The following is a 21,834-nucleotide window of genomic DNA, read 5'->3' on the forward strand; positions in this document are numbered from 1 at the left end:
TCATGGGCTTGTTAATTTTGGTTCTAACAAATGCAAACACCCATAATGAATATTGTACCATGAGTTCTAATGTATATTTTTACAAACAGTTGTACCTTATAATAACTCTTGTATGACAACCTTTCAGTGTCTTTATTAGAGTTTTTGTTACATGAAAACCTCAATTTATCTGGAGGTAATGTGGTTGTAATGCTTGTAAGGAAGGAAACTTGGTGACTGCCTCTTCACCATCCATTTGCTAGCAGCTGCTGGCTTCTCACTTGTCTGGGTGACAGTGTGTCTTGACCTCAGCTGCTGTGAGACTTGCAACCCGTGTGTCCAACTCCATCTCTTCGGTCCAACTCCATCTCTTCGGACAGACTTGACCGTCTCTGCCCCTGCATTGCCACACTCCCGCCTGTCTCTCTGCACTGCCTTTTTCCGAGCGGCACCTTTGCAAAGGCTTCTCCCACGCTTTGCTTCTGAATTCTGCGGCCTTCTTTGGAGGCAGGCTCGTTGGGGGGGCTGCTCCCTCCCGAGGTGTGGCTGTGTTCCACGGAGGCTGGAGCAGGGGCAGGTCCATTCCCTCAGGAGGTGGGGCCGGGCGCCACACAACCTGGCTGTGTTCCACAGCTGTATCAGGGGCGGAGCCCCCGCGCCGTGACGTCCGCTGGATGCAGCGGGTGCTGCCTGGCTGGCCGCATCGACCGCCTGGTGCGGAGTGATGGCCGCGGGGCTTCTCCTGCTCCCGGGAGGGGTTGGAGCGGCCGCATGGCACGGCAGCCCTCGGAGCGGGGGGGGGGGGGGGCAGAATTATCTACCACGTAGTCTGTTCTCCCAGAGCAGGGCGGCATGGTAGCCCGAAGTGACTGCATAATGATTACTGCAGTCTGGGGAGGGCTCACGGCGTCCCGGAGAAGCCGGGACTGTGGTGGCTGCCATCTCTCTACGTGGCTGGATTTCGCAATCCATCCTGCCGGCTCCCTGGATAATGCCGGCATCTGCCGAGGTTCCCCCACTCCCCATGGAAATAATCCCTCTTTATTGAAAGCAGAAAATCAGTACCTTCATAATGGAGTTTTCTGGTCCTCATACCTAAGCTCCCATGGTCTCAATTGTGATTTTAGTCCACAAAACAGATTTTTAAACCCTCGAAGCACTCTCTGCTAACTGCTGAGGGGGTTTTTACCACTATCTGACCAGTGAGTCCCGGTTTTTCATCGAAAGTCTGGTTTTTACACCGTTCCAGCTTTTATGCCGTTCCCAGCTCTCAGACTGTATTATTCCAGGCTTTTATGCCTAATAATTCTGGCTATTATGCCTGATAATCTGGCTCTGAACACTGTACCAGCTTTTTGCTGTCTGTCTCCTTTGCTCTGTGCCAGGCTATGGCTGAGTCCCGATCACTTCAGAGGTCACCACCTGTAGCTTCATAAGAGATCTGACTGGGAGAAGCCCCTGTCAGTTGATCCCAGGGCTTGGTAGCAAGCTCATATATGATATCTGGTAATAAGTGGGTTGTGTTGGAGATTTTCAACTGGGTTTGGACTATTTTAATTTAGATTGTGAAGTTTCAAAATGTTCTTCCCCATAAGGTGTCCCTCAGCCCTGGGAAGCAACTCCTCCTTAGGTGAGAGAGATGATCCAGACTTGCTCCCAGTGTCCATCTCATTGGAGTTCATGCCTGGACATGGGCCTAAAGCTGTCTTGGGACAGCCCTGGCAGGCCACCAGGTATCTCTCCCCTTCCAGACACAAGGCGTCCCTTCACTGAAGTCTTTCATTTGGCTTCTTGCCTGCTATTGTGCCCCTCTGCTCCCCTGAACTTGCAAAGATGGACTTTGATAGGCTGATGACTCTCCTGTGCTGAGAGCATCCCAGCAGGGTGTTACTTGGACTTCCCCCTTCCATTATCTGCCTGTGTTCCTTTGTGAGTATGCACCGGAGATTTTAGCATGAACCCAAGTATAAAAGCTGAATGCTGGAAGCCCTGGTACTTGGTGAGAGCTCCCATGTAATTTCCTTTTGTTCCCTCAGCTTCCTGTGAGAGATGTGTGTGCCTTGCAGCAGCTGAGACTCTACTGAGGAAGAAATGTGGAACAAAGCATCAGAGATTGGAGTGGGAATAAGGAGAGTGAGAGAATAAAGAGGAACTTGATGTCTGAAAAATCTGCTAATCCGATTTGGTGCTCCCAGCTTTCTCCTGTGACCTCTGGAAGCAGGATTGCTCTGGGGGATAATGTCCTCTCCAGGTGCTAGAACTATAATGCTGCAGTCAGCAAGTACAAGAGCTGAGTCACAGCTTTTGTGTAACTGTGCCAAGCATTGCTCTTCCATGTCCTGCAAGAAACTTGCTGTTTCCTGACACCACAGTACTTGGACCTGAGACAAACCAGCAAATCACAAATCCAGAGAGAAATCTCTATGTACTGTGTTTTCAAGCCTGTGTGTTGTACTTTGAATGTGATAACTCTTAGTGGATTGGAATGGTCATCTTTGGCTTTGAATTCTGTGCTCTAGATTTGGTTTTCCTATCAATTTTCCTCCCCTTCCTGTGGGCAGAGCTTCTGTGAGGATTTTTTTTTTTATCATGCATGAAAGAAGTAACTCCCTTTCCATGTGGCTGTGATCAAAATTATCTTGTGCTGTTTATGGAAGAGCAAATCTAAGGAAGTGTCATCGTCCAGCACAGGCTGAGTACAATGTGTACAAACACCTGCATCCGTAGCTCATGGGAAGGGCTTGCTCAAGCACTATTCACCAGAGGGGAAAGTGTGCAAAGGTTTTGTGCATTTTAAATCAGTTAAATGTCAAGTGGGATCAAACCCACAAAAATTAATTGGCTGAAGTAGAGGCTTACCACAGAATATCACAGTCAACTTGAGGTTGTGCTGGTGCCTTAAATGAATTTTTCCTCCTTCACTCATTCCAAATTTCTTCTCATTTTAACCCTGAATGTATACCTGAATTTGTGGGTAACAGCAATATCTATGAAGTCACTTGTTCCTATGGTTAATTGCTGGCTTAACTTGATTGTATTTTATGATCCCTGTTCAGTCTTTATGAAACCAGGCCCCAGTTTGATGCATTGCAAAAGCTGAGAAAAATGGTAGTTAGGAACTGAAAATTGTTCACTTGTGTTTTGTAAAGATTATCAAGTTCTGTGTACAGGTATCACATCTCATGTTTTTATTATTCATATTTCTCAGTGAAGGATTTCTCAGCCAACTTAACCTAAAATGTAGGGATTTGATTTGTGAGTGCTTCTAGGGGCAGGAGAAATGTCCAGAGGGTAGGGTTAAGCCCTGTGATGTGTGACATGTAAAAGGCAGCCTGGAGGGTGTCTCTGCTGCCCAAGTAGTACTTCAGAGAGAAAGCAAGAGGGAATATAAGCCAACCTCAGGGAATGCTGAGCTCTGGGGCTGGTGATTAGTAAAACAGAGAAGATGAATGAACCATGCTATGAAGAAGTCCAGGATTTTTATACATCTGACCTCAAGAAACCTTTGCTGAAGGAAGTGAATGCTTGACCATGGGCTGGAAAGTGAAGCAGCAGCTCTGGTGTTTCTTTTCCTTGCCCACATGTGTGTGTTTGCCTCTTGTTTTGCCTGATGGGCACTCTGCTGGGACATCCTCAGTGTCTGTATTATGGGCTGCCTTTCCAGCCCCCTTTGCCCTTGGAGTTCTGCTCTACCTATGAAAACTTTAGCTGCTGTGACCAGGAGAGAGACAACAGCATTGCAGCAAAATACTGGGACATCATAGATTACATGGATCCCCAGGGGCATAAACTGTGTGGAACATACATCAAAGATATCCTGTGTCAGGTAAGGATGAAAAATATTTGTATCCTACACTTTGAGCTGGTTTGGAGGTCAGTTGTGGTTCTGACAGCTGTGCTACTGTGAAGGCAGGTGTGGGAGCAGGGAATGGTTGGGCTGGCAGGGGAATGGCACTTAATCCTCAGCAGGCATTTTGCAAAGTGCTTTGTGTAAGGTCCATCACTGTAATCTGGGAATATATAGTGACATTTGCTAGCAATAAGGGTTTATGGAAACATTGCCCAGTGAGGATGACTGTGAGAGACAACTGCTCACTTTAAAAAATTTAAAAGGTTTAATAAACCTTAACAAAAACACAACAAAAGGACTAAATAAAGAAAATTTTTCAGCACTGGGAACTGCCTTTGCCGCTGCCTACCACGCGGCTGGTTCGTCTTCAAGATGGATGCTCATCCTGGGGGTTGCATCAGCCAACCCTGGCCCCTCCCAAAGTCTGTCAGTCAGCTCTTCTTTGTTGTTTATTGGTGGAGACTGCTTTCTTGTAACTTGATTGGCGGGTAAGGTGTTACCATGCCACGCCCCCTTAGCAAGAAGCTTTTCCACTCCCAACTGCACATGTACACACCTTCTTTCTACTTGTCTAAGACAACCGAGGCTGTCTGATGAGGCGGGGGGGAGAGGGGAGAATGGAACTATGGGGAGAATAGAGGTTATCTAAACTACAATAACATAACTATACATCAATAAAGCTTCTCTTAATATTCACACTATATTAATCTTTTAATTACGAGAGCAAATCATCTCATTATCCATCTGTAACAATGATGATTTTCCCATAATGAAGGAGAGAATTACAGATCAGTCTTTACCCCCTGCTTGGAACTGCAAGGTGCTGTGTGTTGGGTTGATAAGGGAGTGAGGTTTTTTGGGAAGTTGTAGCTAAACCAATCAGTGATCAGATTTTAATATTAGTACTTGGTGTGGTTATTGAATTCATGGATATGCTTTTGAGAACACAGGGGGTTAAAAAGCAGAGAACTTTCAGAAGGTTTTTTTGTTTCTCGTCAGTTGAAGAGGTCGTATCTCCCCCGGTTGAAGTAGGTTGGAGCTTTGGACAGAGAAGGGGACTGAAGGCCCCTGCAGGACGGAGGGGTGGGGAACTACTGAGATGTTTTGGGCAGCTCTAGAGAGAGAGTGCTCCCTCTCCAGAGAAAGAGAGAGAGCCTGCCACCTTAAAATTCAATACCTTGTGCTGGCAGCACGGCCGGCCGAAAAAGAGAAGAGGAGGGGAGGGTGCAGTGAGAAGGTGCCCGGCCGCTGTGGGAGTTCTGGGTAGGCAGAGCCCAGGATTTTAACCCTTTTCTTGGACAATAAAAACTTTGCAGTACATTAAGCCCTCCTAGAAGAGAGACTGACACAAAATAGAAAAAAATGGGCAAGTGTGGTGAAGGTCTGAGCAAGTAAAAGATGTCAGAAGTTGAGAAGAATCCTAGGTGGGAGGAGATGATAGAGTAACCTTTAGCTAGACTCTTTTCTTATATAGCCACAGACAAAACCATTTTCCCTGAAACACAGAAACTCCATTTAAGAGGAAGCAATGGCTTGGAGCCAAGAGAGTGCAGTAATGTTATGTGAAAGAGTAGCGTGAACAGAAGCCGATGAGGAGGGTGAAGTAGTGCCCTCTGTCTTCAGTGAAGAAGATCTCTGTTCTCGAGACCCTTCAGCCCCAAGGAGTAAATTTGAAGGGGACTGGCATCCCAAAAGTGAGAAACTGTTGCTTTTTTAGAACTAGACAAAACACCCTTAAAAGAAAAACACTAGAAGCAGCTCTAGTCCATGCACAGTGGTGAGAGCACTAAACATAGAAAAAAGAAATCACAAACAAAGGCAAATGTTCTCCAAGTTAGTGCCATGTATGACATGAAAACACAAGAAGTTTCAACTATGTTTCCTGGAGAAACCTTTAGTACAAAAAAACTCCTCTCTCCTTAATGAACTGAGAGTTGATTATCTAAAGAGTAGTAATGAACTAAGAGTTGATTATCTGAAAAGTGGTAACTAGATTGAGAATCTGAAGTTTTATCTCATTGTGCTGTGTAGAAATTAGAAAAAAAAATGCTTTAAAAAGTTTTCATTCTGAGTTCTGTGTGTGTTCCTTTTTACATATTGTAAGTTAATAAAGTTTTTTCCTTTATTTCTAAGCTAAAACCTGCTTTGCTCTATTTCTAGTCACATCTCAGAGCAGCTACTAAAACAATTATATTTTCATAGGAGCACTAGCATTGCGCCAGCATCAAACCATAACATGTTGGATTACAAATTCTACAGAATCAAATGATAGGGGAATTACAGGGAAAGTGTTTGGATCTCTGGCCTGCAGGGAGGATGTTTTTTCGTTGTGTTCCTGCTGAGGGTGCTCCAAATGCTGTGCTTGTCAGAGTAAAACAAAATTTCCCAGACAGTGGTTTCACACAGCTGCTGCAAGGTCCCGAGGCTGCAGTAACAGTGTTTTCACCAATCCTATCTCCCCACTGCCCACCTGGCTTGTAGAAAGTGTGCAGGGAGGAAAGACTAAAGGCCCTTTTCTGTCTGAGCTCCCCTGCATCCCTGGAATCAGAGGGCAGGACTCACCTGCATTTTTAGGAACTGTGAGTCACACCAAGCTCCACTCAGTGCATGCCAAAACACAAAGCAGCCAAAAGACATAACTAGTCTTTCTAAAACCATACAAAACTCTTGTAGTTAATATTACCTGAGCTCTAAAATGTTATCTATGTACCAAAATGTTTCCACTCTTTTTGGATACTGGCAAGATTCTGGCATCTCCTTGGGGTGGGGGATACACCTTTTCAGCACTAGGGCTGAAAAAAAGTAGCAGCAGAGTTCTCTGTTATTTTACAGTTGGTAAACCAGCAAAAGATGTGTTATAGATTCTAACAGAAAAACTGGTGTTGATGTTGTAAGCATTTTTCTACATGATTCAGGTAGAAAAAAGACTATAAAATTACTATTGTTTCTTTGATTCCTCATTCTGCAGGGTATAATGTAATTTTGCATTTGTTTTAAGTGCATTTTGTAGGAAAGAAACTCCCAAATCACCCATACTTTTTTACAGCTTTTCAAAGTTATAAGCTATTACTCTTTTCCTGTTTTTTAAAGTAAGATTGCTGTTGAATCTTTGAGGAGGAGTTGTGACTGTGATATGTGTTGCTCTTCCTGGTCAAGTTGGTAATAACCACAGAAATATGATTGGGTTCTCTGGCACATACTGTTTGCCTGTTGAATTAGTGAAAAGAGCAAATTTCTACCAAATGGTTTTGCTTCAGTGAAGTCACTTTGCTGGATCCCATTGCTGCTGAACTTACATGGAAGGGATGGAATTCCATTCTGCCACCTCCACAGCATCTTCATAGTTTGGAACAAAATAAATTGTAAGAAAGTGGTGGAGGTGCTTATTAATAAACCTGAATAGTAGCTGCTCTGATTTAGCAAAGGAAGCATATTTTGGGGAGATCAGAGCAGTAGCCATGTGTGGTAACAAAGCAGCTCATTCAGTCAGGTGTGTTCCTTCTGTGCCAAAACCCAGCAAAAGTCAGACAATCTTGCTGGTAATAAGGGGGTTGCTGAGTTACCCAGAGGAAGCTGGGTTCACTGGCCCTGCAGAACCCAAGAAGGAGGCCATGTTCCTAATGCAGCATTGGCAGTCCCAGCCCGTATCATGGATGAAGGGAATCACTGGTGCTCCAGGGCCTCAGCCTGAGCTCCAAGCACAACATGTGCACTCCATACCTGTAATCTTGGCCACATTGTTAGCAACTTCCTCTGCCTGAGGGAAAGGGATCAGGAATAAGAGGAAAGACAGGACAAATATACCCCTGGAAACAGCAGAGGCTTAGTGAGAAACAATATTGGCTATGCCAGAGCAGCAAAACCAGGGCTGGTGCTGAGAGCTGGAGTCAACCCAAAGCCCTACAATGCCTCTGTGGAAAACCCAAGCGGAATAGTCCTTGTGTCTAGGGACAAAGCAGGGCACACACAGGATGTGTGAGTTGTGCCACTTGTGCCCTGCAGACACTGTGTGGACAGCTGTCTTTGGTGTGTATCCCACTTGGCCTGGAGCTCTTCTAGAGTCCTTTGTGCACAGGGAATGGAATCTTTTGCTGACAGCAGAAAGAAATGCACTCTTAAAAATAAAAAGAGGGATAACTACAATTTTTTATCTGAAATACTGCTAGAACTTTAGCTGCTTTCGTGTTGTACTCAAAAAGAAAATTAACTGATTGTGAAGGGCTATGATTGCCCCTTTTTTAGGTTTTGTGGAAACATCCAGGTGTGGATTAACTTTGTGTGGCAGGATTTGGTGAAACTTTTAAATCTCTTAAAGCTGAACCTTGAAGTCTGAGAAGCTTCTGCTATTCTCATACTGTTTCTTTCCTGCAGATTTGAATGGGATAGATCTGACTCCTGTGCAGGATACTCCTGTGGCTTTGAGGAAGGAGGACACATATGTCCATTTTAATGTGGACATTGAGATTCAGAAACACATTGAAAGACTAACAAAAGGTATGTGGTACCATGTCGGCAATGGAGAGAGACAGGGAGACTGACTTGATGATCAGAATCTGATTTCATTGTGGGATACAAACGCTTATATACAATTTCAGGGAGACTAGTAATGTGTACTACAATGATTAGGTTAAAATCACATACACAAACTTATGCATATAACAACATCCCTTGCTTGCAGAATTTAATGGAATTTTCTTTTTCCGGTAAACCCATTTGATTTAATTTTCTTGCAGTCTAGGTCTAATTTTTAAAGTTCCGTTTGTTTTTGCCAAGGCATCCTGTTATCAAATCTCTTATGTTAACCAGGTCCAAAGTCCATCATCTTTCTTGTGTCGCCCAAGACAGATGTTTCCTTTTGACCAAAAATACTCTTTTAATGGCCTTATTAATTAATCTCTGCACATTGAAAGGTATCATGATTAATACAATTATTATCAAAATTACCATATACACACCTATCCTAAAAAGAATATTTTAGTTAAAAACTCCAGCCACTAAAAGGCTCAGGCTTGATCTTTATAAACGTTCCTGATGGCAGCCGCATTACTGGATTTAGAAAGGCTGCCAGAAGTGTAATTGTACCAAAAGGCTTGATTCTTATAGATGGAGTGATAGGGAGAAACATCCCAAGCTTTAGACTGATTTCTTCCCATGTATTTAAAATTAACACAAAAATCCAATTTTAAAGAACCCAGGAACTCTAATTCTTGGAGTTCCAAAGGTGTTTCAGGAAGGTGTGGGATTCAATTTGATATGATTTAATTTGCTTTCAAAAAAAAATTTTTTTAGTGTCAAGTTCTGGAGGAGCTATCTTCCCCCCTGATTTTTTGTTTTTAATAACATGTATGTTTCTTGTTATGAACATGAAGGTAACATAAAAACAAAACAATATGTAACATAACAATAAACTTAAACTAAGTAAAAATAAATCAGATAATAGATACAATTAGTGGCATATGAAAACCAGAATGGTGATTTAAAACAATGCCTTATAAATTTCTTTACTATTGTACTATTACTTAGAGTCTGTAATATTTGGCAAGCCTTATTTTTTAAAGTGAGGGCTTGGAAAATCATTCCCGGGTAAGACTTCCAAGTTCACCTTAAAAGGAGGTTTGGCTATTATAGGTCCAAATTTGGTAAGTCAGAATTACTTGAAGATAATTTTGGTGCAGAAAATTTTCTCTACTAGTTACGGCCAGGACTTGGCTGGGGTCCAGGCTCTTAACTGGAAGAGTCTTTTTAATATATTTTAGAAACCTCTTAGTAGTTAGAAAAATAATATATGTCTTATGAATAGCTATACAACAATAAGTGAAGGTTTGTAAAGTAGCTGACTTTCTCATTTATAGTTAGTCAATGGTACCATAGACAAAAGTAATGCTTGTTATGGTAAATTCAGTGAATTCACATCATGAAATTAACAGCATAATCAGCGCCACTTAATATATCAGTAGAAATTCTCTTAAGAAGTTGGGATTATATTTTCCTAGTCATATATGACATTAAAGCAAAAAAGTAAAAGAAAGCATTAAATAACTCATAACTAATTACAGTCATAAAAAGGAGACTCATTCTTCAGTACTGAAGCGATAAGCGGAATGAATAGGCTCCACAACATGATGTAGTTATGAAGTGGGTATGTATTGTCAGTGCCCAGCACAAGTGAGATAGCTCTAGTGAAAACTTGTGCCCTGAGCTCCGATCTGGGCCACATCTTTATTCACAAAGGTGTTCCATATACATTACATTGTACAACCTTTTCATGCATATTCAATCCCTGGCCCCGCCTGTCCTTGCCTCGTATGGTTATTAAATCCATGCCCTTCTTCACAGTGGTGGTTGCACAGGGGTCTTTCAGTGGTTTTTGAGGCTGAAGGCCATGGTCTTCCTCACGGTTGAACTTTTGAACTTCTTTGCTCGTGCACTGTGGTCCCTTGGTGCCTATCTGAGTACGTCTGTTGATGTTGAACAGCTTGGAGACAGAGGAGCTCCTTTATCTAGGTTTCTTGCATTCCTTGGTCTTCTCCCAGTATTGTTCTTTATTGCAAGAAGCTTCAGAAATTTTCCTATGCCCTTTGTACCATGGCAGAGGTTTCTTAAGTAAAAGGTTAAAATTTAACACATCATTCTACAAGCTAAAATTTAAATGCTTAATTCATATTGCTAACTTAAGCGAACCCCCAAAACCTCCATTTTGGTCCCCCTCTTTTCTTAAAATACAGTATACTCTTTTACTACAGGGGCCCTGATCTAAATTCTGACCTGCTATAATAACAGTTCTCCTTCAGCAAGATTCCATGAGTTCTAGAGAGTGAAGTCAAAATGGCCACACATCTCAACATTCTCCAATTCCACATGAGTATTAAAATAGACATCATTAAACTTACAGTAACTAAAATTAATAAAACTATAATGGGGTGACATAAAGTATTCGTGATCTCAGTTGCGGTTGGTGACCATCCAAATAGTGCATCCCACCAGTTATGATTTGTATCTTGTTTTAATCTTTGCAGGACTCTGTTACTCATGATGGACAGTTACTAGAGTTCTCTGCCCATTCTTTTGAATCTCTTTTACAATTTTGATTAGATCCTGATGTTTCATTATTTGTTTCACTAGGGTTAAATTCATTCCAATGGGTGTGGGTGGTAACTCGTTGTACGTTGTGTAGTTTGATTTTATTAACTGGTGGGATATGACTGGTGCTGAATATACAAAGTCACACCCAGCAACCTTAATAAAGTTGCAAATCCAAAAATTGGAATGATTCTTAACAGATAAGGGTACCTTGCTCTTATCAATTTCTATGAAATCACACACAGTCCTTAAACACACACAGCCACTACCTATATACACTAGTACAGTCCATTGGTTGGTATCCGGGTGGATCTTGAAGTGGCAGATGCCTTGGTCAGTGTCAAGGCATATGTCCTGAGCACTAATCTAATTGCTCTCACAGATGAATTCCTGTTGTTCTTGAGCAATGCAAAGCTCCAAGTTTACGGTTTGCCATTTCCCCTGGATTTTCCAGGCCCATACCCTATGTTCCGAGGGGTATAATACCGACTCCTTGTGATTTAACCCTAAAGCAACAATGGGGTGAATAGCGTGAACTGTGGCATTACGTATAGTGAGCACAAAGGCAGTGGCTGTGTTAGTGGTGGGATTATACGTAAAATTTACCATGGTCCACCAAGATTGGAAATCTCTCTCAAAGTCTGTAGCACTGTCCCAGACAACCTTTCGCACTTCAGTTGGAAACACCCCTTTACCTCCTTCTCTTATGATTAAAGCAACTGTTGACTGTACCCATAATTGTGTTTGTATACAGCTAAGGGCTAAAGATATGTTATCCTGCGCCCCCTTTAATGCATCTGCTATTAAGCTATGGTCTTGATCTTTACTTTCTCTCCATTTTGGCAGCACCCTCGAGACTTGCCACTGACTATTTCCCAATGCCAGTAGAGATGACTGTAAAGGCTGTTTTAATTATATCCAATTGCTGGTTGCTACAGCTAATGAATATTTCTGAGTCAGTCCCATTCAAAACCCCTAACCCAGTCGCTACCATCCCAGTTAAATCCCTCTGCATTCTGTCTCTGAAGTGTACTTGTTTTTGTAGCCATCTTGTCCATCTCTTGAAGGATGACCTTAGGAAGGGGGAACAAGCTGGATAAACTGTCGAGATACTAATTTGCATTGACAGTTCGACACGTTTAAGGGACATTCTGGATTAAATACCAGTTGACCCGTATTCCTTATTACACATGGGCCGATTTCATAAACCCTAGGTTCATGCCTAAATGGCATATTTTGGGTTTGTACTTGAGTGCTGGGGTGGATTGTAACGGGCTTAGCTATAGCATTTATTTTAAATTTGAAAGACAGCCCAATACTGTTGCAGGCCCAGAGGCAAACCACATCGACAGTTTGTCTTAATGTGGAGTTGTACCAACAGTCTAATTCATTTGGATGATTGCAAATCTTCCGGCGCTTATTTACACTGATTTGGGCTGCTTTACTGTGGGTAGTCTCATTAACACTTTGGCACCCTCTCTTAATTACCTCCCCTATGGTCCCTTGAAGTGACCACAACCTCTGTTTCTGCCATTCCTGCCTTTTATATATTTGGTTTTTGCACATGACCACAGTTGTTAGGTTTAAACCTTTTATATCGGAAGGTTTTCCCATGGATCCAGTGTATTGAGAAAAGGCTTGGGACCAAGGCCATTCAGCATTGCTCTGGCTAGGAGTACTTTCTAATTCTTGGACATACAACTATGATTGTAAACAACCCTTACGCAAAAATCCCCACCCACCATGATGCATTCATTTTGTCCGGGTAAGTTTCAGTTTCAGTTCACCATTACCCAGTGTTATTCTTCAAGGGGCTTCTGGAGCTTTCTTAACATGGCTGTGGTGGATCCAAGCACTTTGTTCCTTAATCTTGATTGCAGTGAAGGTAATAAGGAGCACTTGGTACGGGTCCCTCCCATTGTGGTTGCAGGGCTTTCTCTGTAAGAGACTTAACATATACATAGTCTCCAGGTTGTAGGTCATGTACAGGTGCATTGAGCCCCATACCCCGAGTTCCAGCCACATATTTTTCAGTTGCTCAAAGTTGATTGGTCGGAGCGATCATGTAGGAGATTAGCGATACGTCCTGGGCAGACATTCCCTTCTGCGCCCCATATGGTCTCCCGTAAGGTATTTCAAAGGGACTTAGTTTTTCCTTAGTCCTGGGTTTGGTTTGAATCCACAGCAGCCCTAATGGGAGGGAGTGAGGGAGTGAGCCTGTGGCAAATTAGCCTCTTGTCCCAGTCGTATAATTAATTTGTTGTTTGATCAAATGATTCATTTTCTCTACCTGACCACTTGATTGTGGGTTATATGGGGTGTGAAGCTCCCAGTCTATGCCCAAGTAAGTATTGGCTAACCTGTTGCACTAATTTTGCGATAAAATGTGGTCCTCTATCTGAGGAGATTGTGGCCGGGACTCCAAAGCGTGGTATGATTTCCTGTACCAATACCTTAGTTACCTCCCGAGCTTTAGAAGTTCTAAAGGTGGGGAATGCTTCTGGCCATCCTGAAAAGGTGTCTGTTAGCACCAGTAAAAACTTACACCCCCCCCTTTTCTTGGCAATTCCGTGAAACAATTTGCCATTGCTGCCCAGGTCCATGGCCCTTCCCAATCTGGCCAAGTTTTGGTTTGGGAATATTCTTGGGTTTGGTCTGGAGGCAAAGGTCACATTGTCAAGTCACGTGGGTGGTAGCAGCTCGTAAATTTCTAGCAATGATCCTTTCATTTAGATATTTATGTAGGGCATCAATTTCCCAGTGTGTTTTCTGATGTTCCTCCCTTATTAGGGACCGTAATAAATAGGAGGGTATAACTAATTTTCCTTCTATGGTGGCCCATCCCTCTTGGTTATAGGCTCCTTTCTGCTCATAGATCAATTTTCTGTCTAATTTGTTGTATTTTGGCTTACTTTCAAGGGAAATTTGCCCATCTGGAATCAGGGTCACCTCAGTTATTACCTCATTTTTCACTGCTTCTTTTGCGTCCCTATCCGCCAGCTCGTTCCCTTCTTCCAATTCTGAGTTTATCTTCTGATATGCCTTAATGTGCATGATCACCACCTTCTCTGGTGACTGCACTGCTTCTAGGAGTCGCAGTATTTCTAATGCATGTTTAATGTTTTTCCCTTGAGAGTTCAGCAGCCCTCTTTCTTTCCAAAGGGCTCTATGAGCATGCACTACTCCAAATGCATACTTTGAGTCTATATATATGTTTATTTCTTTCCCTTTTGCCAATCCCAAGGCCCGAGTTAGAGCAATTATCTCGGCCTTTTGTGCAGAGATGTTTGTTGGCAGGGGTCCAGATTCTGTTACCTCCTTGCAGGTAGTAATTGTGTACCTGGCACGTCATTTTCCACTGATGACATAACTGCTTCCATCAGTAAACCAGATTTATGCATTCTTGAAAGGGGTGTCCTTGTAGTCAGGGTGGCTGGAATAGGTTGCCTCGGTAGTCTCCAGGCAGTCATGCTCCACTGGCTCTCCTTGGTTTCCACTGAGGAAGGAGGCTGGATTGATGATGTTAGTCACCGCTATGTCCCCATCATCTTGCTCCACCATAATAGCTCAGTATCTCAGAAATCTTTGTTTCTTGGGGAAAGCCAATGCCTGCCTTTCACCTCTAGCACTGCGGACACCGTGTGAGATACGAGCACCATCATTTTCTGGCCCAGGGTGAATTTACGTGCCTCTTGGATATTCAGTACAACTGCTGCAACAGCTCTGAGGCATCCAGGCCACCCTTTAGCTGCGGCATCCAATTGCTTAGAGAAGTAAGCAACTGCTGCCCGATACAGCCCAAGGTCCTGTGCTAATGTCCCCAAGGCGATTCCTTGTTTCTCGTGGGAGAACATAAGGAAAGGCTTACTCACGTCTGGCAATCCCAGAGTTGGAGCTGACATGATGCCTTTTTTTCAGCTGGTGGAAGACCTGCGTAGCTTCCTTTGTTCATTGGATGTCCCTGCTTTCAGTTGCAATAAGTTCATAAAAGGGCTTAACAAACAGTCCATAGTTATAGACCCATAACCTGCACCACCCCGTCATCCCCAGGAAAGTTCGTAGTTCTTCTGCAGTCTGAAGTTTTGGGCTCTGGCCTATTGCCTCCTTCCAGCTCTGGCCCAGGGTATGTTGTTCAGCACTGACTTCGTAACCCAGATAGGGTACTTTCTGTTTTACTACTTGAGCCTTTTTCTTTGATACCCGGTACCCTTGGAGCCCCAGAAAGTTCAAGAGGCTTACCATCCAGGCCACACATGCCTCCCTTGTCCGTGTGACTATCAGGATGTCATCTACATATTGTAGCAGCTTCCCTGCTTCTGGAGGGGCTTCCCAGGTCTCTAATTCCTTTGCAAGTTGTTCTCCAAACAAAGTGGGTAAGTTTTTAAATCCCTGTGGGAGTACTATCCATGTAAGTTGAGTTCTTTGCCCGCTCTTAGGACTTCCCCATTCAAATGCAAAAATTTTCTGGCTGGTTTCATGGATAGGAAGGCAAAAGAAGGCTTCTTTCAAATCTAAAATGGTAAACCAAGTTAGTTCGGGTGTTAAGCAAGGTAATAACGTGTATGGATTGGCCACCACAGGATACAGAACCTCAGTTACCTTGTTCACGGCTCGCACATCCTGTACTAACTGGTATGACCCATCAGGTTTGAGGACCGGTAGGATAGGGGTATTAAAATCAGATTGACATTCTTTTAAAAATCCTAGACGCAAAAAGTTCTCAATTACTGGGCTAATTCCTTCCTTATCCTCCTTCCTCAGGGGATACTGTTTAACCCTGACAGGTTGCTTTCCCTCTTTTAGCTTGATCTGTATAGGAGGAGCGTTTTTCGCTCTCCCTGGTACATCAGAGGCCCATACCCCAGGGAACACCTGATTCATTATCTCTTCATCGATTTCAGTTTCCCTTGTGACTTTGCTAGTGATTAATATCAAACTCAATATTTCTACATACTTTTGTTCATTTACCTCCAGAGTCATTTCCCCATTTTTGAATGTAATAGTTGCCTGTAATTGTCCCAGCAAATCTCTGCCCAAAAGTGGCTCAGGGGAGTTGGGCATATATAGAAATTTGTGGATTCCCCACTGCTTTCCCAGTTTGTATTTTAGTGGCCTAAAAAAATGCCTTTTCAGTTTTGCTAATCGCTCCTGTAACCATAGCATAATCATCCCCTATGGGTATCCGGGCTGTATTTAGAACCGAGTACGTTGCCCCAGTGTCAACTAGGAATTTGACTTCTTTTTCCATTTCTCCCAGCTTCAGTTTTACAACCAGAGGGCCTGCTGGGGTCTCCCCTGGTCTCCCCTAATTCTCTTGCACATGGGCAACCATCCCTCCACTCCTTTATTCCCTTGACCATTCTGTTTCCATTCTGGACATTCCTCTTCCAATGGCCCTGTTTCTTACAGTTTGCACATTGATTTCTGCCTAATCGAGGAGGGCCTTGCTTGGGTGGTCCCTGCCCGCTTTCATGTTTTTCTCTCTGTTCCTCCTGCAGTATTGCTATTAAGTTTTTCATCTCTTGTTTACCCCTCTTCTCTGTTGCTAAAGGCTCTCCAAGCCTTCCCCAATAAAGTTTCTAAATTCTGTGCATCATCTTCTTCTTGGACTTTTTGGAGCTTGCGCCTAATATCCCCTGTGGACTGTCCCAAAGATGGATTAATTAGTTGTTGTATCCCCACGTCAGATGCAGGGTCCAGTGGTGTATAGCGTTGCATTGCGTTTCTCAGGCAGTCTAGGAACTCTGTGGGGGATTCTGAGGGTCCCTGTTTAATAGCATATAAAGCTGACCAATTTATAGTTTTAGGCATTGCTCTTTCCACTCCCAGTATAATCCAATCCTGATAATTCTTTAGCCTCTGTCTTTCTGCTGGTAGGTTCAGGTTCCAGCCTGGGTCCTGAAGTGGAAAATGTTCCTTTAGATCCACTTGTTGTTGTCTAAAGTGGTCTGCTACCAGGTCCCCTGCTGTTTTTAAAACCAGCTGGTTTTCTCTTTCAGTGAACACATCTAATAACAATTGAATATCACCCCAGTCTGGATTGTGCTGTTTCATAATGTATCATAGATGTTTAGCAGTGTTTACTGGGTAATTTCGGTAATTTCCCACAACCCTTTCCCATGCTTCCAAATCAAGGGTGGAGAAGGGCACCTTAATCAATATCTTTTCTCCGCCTGGTATTACTGTCTCCCGCAAAGGGGCCTGCAGTATTTGTCCTCTGGTTCGGGATGCTATTGGGAAGCCTGGAGGGGTTGGAGCTGGTGTCTTCTCCAAGGGAGGAGAAGGAGTAGGAGTAGGAGTAGTAGGAGGAATAGGTGGGGGAGGTGGTGCTGGTGCCCCTCCCAAGTCCCTACCCCTTCCCCCCTGCCCTCCCAAGTGAGGGCTAAATAGGTCAGCTAGATCTTGTTCTTTCTCTAATGCTGCACGATAATCTTTATCTGTCCTGGTGCATCTCTGTCTTATGCTACAGGCCAAGCAGCACTGTTTATGTTCTCCCATTTTGCTTCTGTTTTCTCTTTCAAGAGCCAGAACAAGGGGGTCGGAGGGGGCCCTGATGCCACAGTCCCTTTGCCAGTCAGGGTTATTTCGGAGGGAGAAAAACATATGGCAACAAGAAACCTCCTCCCATTTCCCTTCTCTGTGTAGAAACAGCATTAGCTGTAACAGGGTATTATATTCCAATGTACCTGTAGGAGGCCAACCTTGCCCCATCCTCTAGGCGAGGACCTAATGGCCACCAACGAGAGCAATATTTAATTAGGCTTTTTTTTATTTTCTTTTGCCTGCTATTTCTCTCCAGTGTGCTAAGATGCATGCTAATGGGCTGGTTTTAGGAACTTCCTTACTCTGCCTTGTTCCCATTATGTCTTTTCAGAGCAATCTTAGCTTACTCAGTTCCAAATATTCAGATATGAGTCTCGAATCAGTTAGATGAGGCATGTAAAGCAATTTGGCTCTGCTGGTAGAGCTCAGTCTGCATCTGGCAAGATCTGGGTCTATTTTAGCTACCTACACTTGTTCTAAGCACTTAGAGCTTTAGAGTCTGACCTTCAGCTGAATTGTTCTAAATTCTAAATTCTAATTCTAGAATTTAGCTTAAAAACGGAGTATGAAACTCTGACAACTGTAATATTCCTAAAGAGGTGTAATGCGAGTTAATACCCCAGTTCTGGCATTCCATCCTCATGCTCCTGTCCCCTTGGGACAGGTATGGAAATGGAAATGGCCTAAAAAAGGCGCAGGAGAGCTACCTGCCTCCTGCCACCTTCAGTCCTTTCCTGTGCCCTTTCCAGGCTAGTACTCGCCATACTAGCTTGGGCTCTAACCCAACCCTTCTTCCTACATTCCTTTACTCTAAACCTCCATGCACACCTATTAGACAAGATGGCACCTGCTACATGGCCGGATCTCCCAGTTTGAATGCTGTGGCGCATAGTTTTCCCGCCTTAGCACACAATACGGCGTCTGGGATCCTCCCGTCCCTTCTCCTCCTCTACCTCAGACCACTACCCCCGCAGGAGGTTCTGGCCCCCTGCCCGTCCTCCTCGCGGTGCCTAGCTACCCCGCTGCCCACACCGTTCCCGCGGGGCCAGTCCCTCCCGCGGTGAGGGCTGTACCTGCGGAGTGGGCCCGTCTCCTGCCCCGTGGTCTTCACCCATGTGGCACCTCCCCCCTCCTGTTTCTCTCCTCCAGTTCTTCTAATCACCCATCCTGTCTCCCATCAACCTGTTAATGAAGCTGCCCCTGCCTCTCAAATTTCCTCACTCCCCTGGTGGGGGGGCACAGGGCCCGTTCTCTGTCCCGCTCCACCCCTGCCTGCCTTTGCTCTGTGTCCTCCTGGCCCTGGGCCTGCATCTGATCTTCCTGTCCCTCTAGAGCCAAGCTCCGCTCTGCCTGTGCCTGGCTCGGCTCCCATGTTGTCCGTCTCAGATGCTGTGGGTCCTGTGGCCGCCGCTGCCAGGCTGGGTTCTTTTTTCCCCCGCCGGCACCCTGCCCCCACTCCTCTCCAATCTGGTCACTCCCGGTTCCCATGCTGGAAGTGAGACTGACCCTGATCAAAACACACCCATTTCAGATATCAATAACCCCTCTCCATCAATAACCTCGGAGACAGTGTATGCTTCAATATCTACAGGCATAAGCATCAAGAGGTGCATCGAACAGCCAAATACAGCACCCAAAGACCCTTCTCCTGAGCCTCCGAGACCGCAAAAAAACCCAAGCTCATGTGGCATGGAAGAAAAGAAAGAAAAAGACTGTAATCACAGATGTTCATCAAAGAAAATGTCCCTCCACTACTTCATAAGTGTATAAGACTCCTTGTTTTATATGTGTGAATTTCATGTAAGGATATATACCAACATCCAATTGCTCAAACACACACAAATAATAATAATAATAATAAAAAACCAAAAAAAGCAGCTTTTTTAATAGCTATTTCTTGTGAGATTTTAAGAATGCTTTCAGTTTTCAAAATTCTGTTATATCCTAACAGCTCAACAGTGCCTCCTTTTTATAAGGATAGTTATAAAATCCAAGTAATTTTGTCTGAAGAATAATGAGTCTTTAAAGCTGTTGAAAAGCAAAGATGCAGAAGCCTCTAACAGCCTTCCTAAGAGATGTGCAGCACTCGTGTAATTAAATACAATTTTGTCTCTCTATGTACTTTGGACGTAACAAATCTATGAAATTGAAATTTGCAAATACTCACTCTTTACTAAATTATACAGCCTCTTTGAAATCTTACTCCCCACCAGCAAATAAACGGTTCCATGGCCAAAACACCCTGTGACTTTGGGGAAGCCTGCTGTGCTAGCACCTGACTTTGCCATAATTTGTGACCAAAAAATTAAGCACAGCAGATTTGTCCATCAGTTTAAATCTGACTGCAAAACCGAAATTGACTCTTGAGGTAGAAAAAAAGAAAATAGCAGCCTCAGTATTGGCCCCTGGGGTTGCTCCTACAAAAACTCAATAAATGCTAAGAGAATTAAAGGTGCTAGCTAAGTAAGCAAAACAATGGTACACCCTAAGCATTGAGTGAGCTGCTAACAAATGCTAATAACACCATGCATGTATCATTATAAAACCAAGCAGCAATAGACTTTTCACTGCTCACCCTTGGACATAGCTGTCAAAACTTTGAAAAGATGTACTGCTTTAACCTTTCTTTGTACTTGTGAAAAATGTGTATTTTATGATTGGCTTCTTGCAAATATTAAAATGAATATTATATGTGTTATGTTAGAAAGTTATGCTGTATTAATTTTCTCAAGTAGTATGTTAAATATAGTTTTATGTTATAACATAATGTTAAAATAGAAACTATGCTATGAATGATACTTTTTTAAAGAAAGGATTTGCACGGAAATAGCAGCCACTGGACACCTAAATCTTTCAGATAAAAAGAATTTATTGCTCTCTTATCAGAAGAAACTAACTTCTTCCCACCCCGCTCAGCCTTGAATATGCCGTGAGGATTAAGAGGAAGAAGCTGACACTGACCAGACAGAATCCTTTGTTTGAATGGAATTTATGCATCATGTATGAGGTGTATGAATATGCAACAGGCTATTGTTTTTAAGGGTTAATCCTCTGTTAACGAGTGTCCTTTTTTAGGCTTATTTTGCCCAGAAAAAGGTACCCAGAAGTCCGTAACTCTTTGTTTTTATTGTCTCATATTGTCCTAATCCAAATTGTCCAAATTATTATTTACTCTAATTATATTGCTATTTTTATAACCATTTTATTACTATTAAACTTTTAAAATTTTAAAAACAAGTGATTGGCATTTTTCACATACTCAGCATCTATCCACGCAAATATCGAGAAGCTGAAGGAGCAAGTAAAATTAAGAAGAACTCTGTTTACATCAGTTTACTCAGTTAAAAGTTAAGAACTCAGTTTAAATCAATTAACTTTTTGGACAATGGGGGTTGACAGAGTGGGTTTCATCGTTTGTTTAAGGAATTTTTGGGTTGTAATCATTGTTTTTACTTATGTTTTCCTGTTTAGTTAAGTGTCTGCAGAGGTCCAATGGGGAAGTTTTCATAGTAAGGAAAAACAGGGGAGTTGCGGTGCTTCCCCCTCAGGGGAATCCCCAGGGCCTTGCCTTGGAAGAATATATCATAGAGTTTTGCCCATCTGTGCTGCTAGAGGGGACTCAGCCCATGGTGCTCTGCAGCACTACTGCCAATCTACACTAGATTGCCTCTCCCATTGGCCAGTTGACACTGCCCACTCCAATTATTCATCCCTCCTCCCCCCTACAGATTGCTGCCCTTTGCTCTGCCCTTTGTCAGCCCCTGTGCCCTCAGGTTACTGGTCACTGACCCCATTCTTAAGTCATGCAGACCACATGGTTTAGTCTTTTGTCTCTTGTCCCTTTGGCGTGGTGGATGCAGTAAACCCTCGCTGCTATATAGCATGCAAAGATCCTTCCTGTCTTTCCTCTGCTGAGCTATCTATGGCATGTGTGTGTGCATGGACTTGAAATGGCTGCTCTTGTGGCCTTACTCTGAGAGGCTTCTGAAGGAGATGTTTCAAGAAGGCTGCAGTGTTTCTACCACCCTGACATGCTGCAACAAGGAATGGTTTGGTTCTGCCAGCTGGGACTGGGGTCAGACTGCAAGGACAGGCCTGGGGGACTTGGCTCCCCTTTGCAAGGCTGAAGAGTTTAGGTTTAGGAAGAGGGACAGATTCCTTGCAGATGTGATGTGGAAGCAACAGAAACCAGATCATTCTGTGCTGCTTTCTGGTAACCAAATGGCAGCAATGAAAAGTGAGAAACCTCCTACACCATCCAAAAGATTCAGGGGCTTTACTCTTTACAAGTGATACCTGTTCTGGGCAAAAACTCCTGGGTGTTGCTGTGAGCAAAGAGAACAACTTGCTTGTGAAGTTTGGAATCAGGGTCTGTAGTCTTC

At 43.5% G+C, this 21,834-nt stretch overlaps 1 protein-coding gene across 1 annotated transcript in view; it reads left to right on the forward strand.

Moving 5' to 3' along the window:
• The first annotated feature begins 3,589 nt into the window (after window positions 1–3,589).
• Window positions 3,590–21,834, forward strand: part of HHIPL2 (HHIP like 2) — a 29,220-nt gene continuing 10,975 nt past the window's right edge. The window contains 1 exon segment of the mRNA XM_066568486.1: window positions 3,590–3,805. Coding sequence (XP_066424583.1) covers window positions 3,590–3,805 — 216 coding nt within the window.

Source organism: Molothrus aeneus, chromosome 33 (genome assembly GCF_037042795.1).
Source record: "Molothrus aeneus isolate 106 chromosome 33, BPBGC_Maene_1.0, whole genome shotgun sequence".
Taxonomy (NCBI): Eukaryota; Metazoa; Chordata; class Aves; order Passeriformes; family Icteridae; genus Molothrus; species Molothrus aeneus.